The sequence below is a fragment of the Raphanus sativus genome, chromosome 7 (assembly GCF_000801105.2).
Source record: "Raphanus sativus cultivar WK10039 chromosome 7, ASM80110v3, whole genome shotgun sequence".
Lineage (NCBI taxonomy): Eukaryota > Viridiplantae > Streptophyta > Magnoliopsida > Brassicales > Brassicaceae > Raphanus > Raphanus sativus.
This window is the reverse complement of record NC_079517.1, coordinates 6573786-6580858: the sequence shown is the minus strand read 5'-3', so window position 1 is coordinate 6580858 and position 7073 is coordinate 6573786. Positions and strand designations below refer to the sequence as shown.

At 35.3% G+C, this 7073-nt stretch overlaps 1 protein-coding gene across 2 annotated transcripts; it reads left to right on the top strand.

Moving 5' to 3' along the window:
* The first annotated feature begins 1758 nt into the window (after positions 1–1758).
* On the top strand, positions 1759–6776 carry LOC108817509 (sucrose synthase 1). 2 transcript variants are annotated; one of them, XM_018590228.2, is made up of 13 exons: positions 1759–1895; positions 2960–3110; positions 3208–3334; positions 3556–3707; positions 3796–3988; positions 4076–4411; positions 4497–4592; positions 4676–4966; positions 5048–5214; positions 5302–5526; positions 5596–6159; positions 6246–6384; positions 6490–6776. In XM_018590228.2, the coding sequence occupies exons 2-13, from the start codon at positions 3013–3015 to the stop codon at positions 6517–6519; spliced, it is 2418 nt and encodes an 805-aa protein (XP_018445730.1). In that variant the 5' UTR covers positions 1759–1895; positions 2960–3012; the 3' UTR covers positions 6520–6776. The 2 variants fall into 2 exon arrangements, with proteins under 2 accessions (XP_018445730.1, XP_056846601.1); XM_056990621.1 differs by lacking the exon at positions 1759–1895 and having other exon boundaries at positions 2899–3110.
* Positions 6777–7073: the final 297 nt, after the last annotated feature.

The following is a 7073-nucleotide window of genomic DNA, read 5'->3' as shown; positions in this document are numbered from 1 at the left end:
ACATTAAAAAATTTACAGACTAAATTCTACAACTACAGTATCACCAATTGTACACTATAAGTAATTCAATGACTTTTTTGTTCTTTCACAATTGGAAATATGATTTACATCAATTTATTTTCATTATATTTTCATCATTTTAGCAAAGCTTGTTATATTAGTTTCTAAAAGTATGATAGACTAAATGTATGATCAATTAATTGAATTAAATAAAATATTTTTTTAACATATGTAAAATTTAATGTTTTCCTAAACAAAGTTCGATATCAAATGTTAAAAAAAAAAAAAAATGAGGGAGAGCTGTTTACATTACAGCTTATTGTCACATCTAAAATTTTAGCAGGAAACATATAGGAGGATCTAGAAGAGATTTTAGTAGGGGCATTAACATATATTTTGAATTAGTCAGGGAAACTTTGACGAGAATTGAGTTAGTTTAAAGATGATTGCTTAAAGAAAATCAAATTTTAGTGTAACATATGTGTCTACCTGGTAGGAAATAGAAAAATAATAAAACAAGACATAAATTTTTTTTTTTCCAAGACATAAAAGTTTCGTAGATTTTTTTAGCAAAAAAAAAAAAAACAGAATACCAACAAAATCATTTACCAAAAAATAATAATGAAACTTATCTTTTAGGATGCGACTAAAACATTGTTAATACAGCAGAACCTATACAAATTAATAATGTTGAGATTTTAAAATTTTATTAATATATAGAGATATTAATTTACAAAAGTTTCATTTTTAGATTTTTTTCTATTTTTGATTATCAAATAAGAAAATATTTGATTTTACCATATATACATTATTTAAATTTTAGAAATTTGACTTTCATATGTTTTATTATCTTATTGGTGTATATTTTTATGTTTCATAGAAATTGTTATGTGATTTTCGATATAATTTTACTAAATATTATCAAATATATTGAAATATTAAGAAAAATAAATGTATTTTCATTGTAAATATAAAATCAACAATATAATGTTTAGTTTGTACTTGTATAAAAATATATATTGATAGATTATGAACTTATGATTTTAATGAAACTATATATTTACCTGAGAATTTTAAAAATATTATTATCTTATTATTTTATCGATTTGTATTATATTTTACAGATCTAAATTAGAACCCACGAAATTTATTAATTTATCGAGTATTAATTTATAAAAGCTTTACTGTAATTTAAACAGTTTTTGATTGCATAACTAGTTATTATATATTTCTCAAATTGTTAGAAAATCTTGTTGATATTCTAACTTTCTAGTCTTAGAAAGTTAGAATATCAACAAGATTTTTTAATAAATTTTCTTGTTGGCCAAGTGTTGGATGAAAGTCATTAAAATCAAATTTAATTACAATAGCTTCTTAATCCAAAGATAGGATTCGGATGTCACTGTTTTAGGATAAAACATTGGTGATTAGTTGACTAGAAAGTTAGAATATCAACAAGATTTTTTAATAAATTTTCTTGTTGGCCAAGTGTTGGATGAAAGTCATTAAAATCAAATTTAATTACAATAACTTCTTAATCCAAAGATAGGATTCGGATATCACTGTTTTAGGATAAAACATTGGTGATTAATTGTTCATATATCCGTCTTTATCAGATAGATAAGGAAAATGTACACACTTCCAGAACCATCCTGCTTCCTAAAATGCCCTTTTACATGGACTTTCAAATCAATTTCTCTGAGTTTGGAGCCCAAGTAAAAATAACGTAAAGGAAACAAATTAACAAAGGAGGTAAACTATCCATTTTATCATCTATCTATTACTGTCCAACTTACCAAAAATTGCATAAAGCTTTAATAATGCGGGTCTATAAATATGAAAATGTATGAACGAATCCTCCACCATTCACTGAAACCACTTCCTCTCTACTCCAGGTTCTAATCTTCTCATTATTCTCTTGTTTAAAGCTTTCTAGTGTGTTCAAAAAAAAAAAACCTTTCTAGTTTTTTGTTTTGTATTTTTTTAATCTAATGCTAGCGAAACAAGAATTTTAATTTGCTTTCTGTGTATATTTTTCTTTTTAAAAACAGAAAATAAGATGAATCACAACAATATCTTGTCCTTTTACTTAGAAAATTCTTGCCTGAAAAATCTCTGGCTAGAAAATCAACAGCAAATGTCTATATATTCTGGAGTATCAGTCCTGATCGTATTCTATTTTCTCGCCTTTTTATTATTTTTTGTAAGTTGGAATTTTCCCAGTTGTATTCCAAAGAATCATGCCTTTCTTTAATTTGATAAAACATTTTCCGAAAATTCTTTTGAGTGCTGAATTCTGAATAATTTTCTAGAAAAAACTATATCCAAATAAGGAATCCACTACAGAGTATTTTCATTTTTTTTAAATCTTATTTTCTTAAGATATGACAGATATTTGTATCCAAATTTTAAATATCTTTTTAAAGCGATGGTATATTTTTTTGTCTTTATATTATATCTTTGCATCCGCTTTTTTAAGGTCACACTTGGATTTAAATGTGACAAAGATGTCCATGAGGACACTGAGGAGGGTTTAAACACCACTGCTTTAAAACGGATGGTGGATAGAGAGGTTTAACGAAACTAATAAAATGATCTTAAGATATCATTTTCAATTTGTACACGTCCAAGTTCGGTGTCAGCTAGAAACATTTTTTAAGTTATGTACGAAAACAATGATTTATAACTAAGATGAAACGAATTTTGTTTATGCCCATGTGTATAGTTCAGTGGTCAATATTTTGAATTTAATAACCTATATGGTTCTCTCGTAATATATTAGAAGCTTAAGGCTCAAAAAGAAAGAAAAAAAGTCAAAGTATCTGATCGGGTTTCTTGACCATCTTCGTTGTAATAGATAGTTTTTATGTATATAAATATGAATGTTGGGTGACACAAAACTTACATCTTATTCTCATCATATTATTCTATTTCCTTGTGTTATTCTCTCTCTCTGCAGTTTCCAAAAAAAAAAAACTCTGTATCACTGTGTCCTGCGTCTCTTTTGAATCAATGGTGAACGGTGTGTTAACGCGCGTGCTCAGCCAACGTGAGCGTTTGAACGAAACGCTCGTTGCTCAGAGAAACGAAGTCCTTGCCTTGCTTTCCAGGTATTATTCTCCATCAATCACCTTTTTACTAAAATGGCTAAGAAGAAGAAACAAAAAGTTTTGATCACACTTACTTCACGTGATGATCTTGTTGTAGGGTTGAAGCCAAAGGTAAAGGCATCCTCCAACAGAACCAGATCATTGCTGAATTCGAGGCCTTGCCTGAAGAAACCCAGAAGAAGATTGAAGGTGGTGCTTTCTTCGATCTTCTCAAAACCACTCAGGTTACTTTTCCAAACACACACACTCAAATGGGTTACTACTTCAAGTTTTGGTCTCTTTGGTAGTTAAAGTATTGATCTTTATGGTAGTGAGAGTTTTGGTCTCTTTGCTAGTGAAAGTTTTGATCTTTATGGTAGTGAGAGTTTTAGTCTCTTTGGTAGTTAAAGTTTTAATCTTTATGGTAGTGAAAGTTTTGATCTTTTGGTAAAAAGTTCTGTAACAGGAAGCTATTGTGTTGCCACCATGGGTTGCTCTTGCTGTGAGACCAAGGCCTGGTGTTTGGGAGTACATAAGAGTCAATCTCCATGCTCTTGTCGTTGAGGAGCTTACACCTGCTGAGTTTCTTCATTTTAAGGAAGAGCTTGTTGATGGAGTGTATGTGTAAACCATTTTTTTCTAAGTTCTGTTCTGTTTTTTTTTTCTTTTTCTAAATACACTCAACGATTATACTTTTGAATCGCAGTAAGAATGGTGATTTCACGCTCGAGCTTGACTTTGAGCCGTTTAATGCTTCTGTCCCTCGCCCAACTCTTCCCAAATACATTGGAGATGGTGTTGAGTTCCTTAACCGTCACCTCTCTGCTAAGCTCTTTCATGACAAGGAGAGTTTGCTTCCTTTGCTTAAGTTCCTTCAACTACACAGCCACCAGGGGAAGGTAAACTGATCACATCCCTAAGAGTCTCTTCTTTCTTTTTTTTTTACAAGTCCCAGAATCTTGTTTTGATTGGTTTTGATTTTGTAGACCTTGATGTTGAACGAGAGAGTTCAAAACCTCAACACTCTGCAACACATCTTGAGGAAAGCAGAGGAGTATCTGGCAGGGCTTTCACCCGAAACGCCTTATGAAGATTTTGAGGCCAAGTTTGAGGAGATTGGTCTTGAGAGGGGATGGGGAAACAATGCCGAGCGTGTCCTTGACATGATCCGTCTTCTTCTGGACCTCCTCGAGGCCCCTGACCCTTGCACTCTTGAGACCTTTCTTGGAAGAGTTCCTATGGTGTTCAACGTTGTGATCCTCTCTCCGCATGGTTACTTTGCTCAGGACAATGTTCTTGGTTACCCTGACACTGGTGGTCAGGTCAGGATTCATTCACTCTCTCTTCTTCTAGTGTGAGATACGCTTCTTGTTCTGTCTTGGAGCTCAAACAGTTGTGATCTTGCAGGTTGTTTACATTCTGGATCAAGTTCGTGCCTTGGAGACAGAGATGCTCCAACGTATTAAGCAACAAGGACTCAACATCACTCCAAGAATTCTCATTGTAAGCTCTCAGTTGATTTTACTCTCAACCTTGGATTCTTGGGGATGTCTGAATCTGACTCCGTGTGTTTGCTTCTGTTGCAGCTTACTAGACTGCTTCCTGATGCAGTAGGAACCACATGCGGTGAGCGTCTTGAGAGAGTTGATGGATCTGAGTACTGTGATATTCTCCGTGTGCCCTTCAGAACAGAGAAGGGTATTGTTCGCAAATGGATCTCAAGATTCGAAGTCTGGCCATATCTTGAGACTTACACCGAGGATGCTGCCGCTGAGCTTGCCAAAGAGTTGAAGGGCAAGCCTGATCTTATCATTGGTAACTACAGTGATGGCAACCTCGTTGCCTCTTTGTTGGCACACAAACTTGGTGTCACTCAGGTTAAACACCTCTCTCAGTTTTAACTCTCTTGCATCTATTCAGTGAGAAGACAAGCTTTAACTAATTCTTCTTTATCACAGTGTACCATTGCTCACGCCCTGGAGAAGACAAAGTACCCTGATTCTGATATCTACTGGAAGAAACTTGACGATAAGTACCATTTCTCATGCCAGTTCACTGCGGATTTATTTGCAATGAACCACACTGATTTCATCATCACTAGTACTCTCCAAGAAATTGCTGGAAGGTATTGAATGCAGTGTTCAAGAATTAGTTTCTGAATAAGTGTTTGTTTCAGTATATGAATGCTCTTTGGTTCACTCATTTTTTGCAGCAAGGATACGGTTGGACAGTATGAGAGCCACACAGCCTTTACTCTTCCTGGACTGTACCGTGTTGTTCACGGGATCGATGTGTTTGATCCCAAGTTCAACATTGTCTCTCCTGGTGCTGATATGAGTATCTACTTCCCTTACACAGAGGAGAAGCGTAGATTGACTAAATTCCACCCTGAGATTGAGGAGCTCCTCTACAGCAATGTTGAAAACGAAGAGCACTTGTAAGCTTTTTGATGACTTCCATCTTTGGTAAACGTTTGTGATTCTATATTTAATCTTTCTGTAAACAGATGTGTGCTCAAGGACAAGAAGAAGCCAATCCTCTTCACGATGGCTAGGCTCGACCGTGTCAAGAACTTGTCAGGTCTTGTTGAGTGGTACGGGAAGAACAAACGCCTGCGTGAGCTTGCTAACCTGGTGGTTGTTGGAGGAGACAGGAGGAAAGAGTCAAAGGACAACGAAGAGAAGGCCGAGATGAAGAAAATGTATGACCTCATTGATGAATACAAGCTCAACGGCCAGTTCAGGTGGATCTCATCCCAGATGAACAGAGTTAGGAACGGTGAGCTCTACAGGTACATCTGTGACACCAAGGGTGCTTTTGTGCAACCAGCATTGTATGAAGCCTTTGGGTTGACTGTTGTGGAGGCCATGACCTGTGGTTTACCAACGTTCGCCACATGCAAAGGTGGTCCAGCTGAGATCATTGTGCACGGCAAATCGGGTTTCCACATTGACCCTTACCACGGTGATCAGGCTGCTGATACTCTTGCTGATTTCTTCACCAAATGTAAGGAAGATCCATCTCACTGGGACCAGATCTCAAAGGGAGGGCTTCAGAGGATTGAGGAGAAGTAAGAATAAAAAAAAAAAGAAAACTCATGCCTTCTTGTTCTTTGACCAGTTCATGTGGACTTATCTTTTGTGTGTGTTTTTGCAGATACACATGGCAGATTTACTCACAGAGGCTCCTGACATTGACCGGTGTGTATGGATTCTGGAAGCATGTTTCGAACCTTGACCGTCTTGAGAGCCGTCGTTACCTTGAGATGTTCTATGCCTTGAAGTATCGCCCACTGGTATGCACTCTCATCCTTGAAGCCTTCTTAAGCACTTTTTTTTGGTACTGGAACTTTGTGTTATCTCTAATGCGGTTTCTCTGCTGTTACTTTGTGTCTTTATAGGCTAAGGCTGTTCCTCTTGCTCAAGAGTAACGAAGGAAGAGAGAAAAGATGTGGGAACCATTAAAAGAGCTTGAAGATAAGGGTTCCAGTGTTTGATGAATAACAAAAAACTCTTTTGATTCTTAATATCATTTGGATTTAGGAGCGGTTTTATGTTCCTCTTGCTTTGTTGTTTCAATCCCTTGTTGTCTTTGTTTTTCCCCTTTGTCTTTCCGGCAATGATTTGTATTCTGATTGTTGAGGGGATCTCCCCTGATCATTGGCAATGAAATTTCTACTTTTCTATTCTTGCAATCCTTACTTAGTATTTAACATACTCCAACACCATAAAAACAGCATCACAGTGTAATTTATAACTGGGAAGTGCCATTTGCTTTCACCATTATCATATTACAAATGATCAGCAAAGTAGGTAGTGTTCACTACTTACTGCATACTTGGTGTGAGTGCTGCATCGTTATATATTTATGTTTTTGTCATTTTCATTAGTCCTTGCCTCTGGGTGAATCATATCCCACTAAATGTGTTAGTAAGACCATTAAGAAAGCGAAGAAAAAAAGTTTGTAAATTTTGAAAGTGAATTA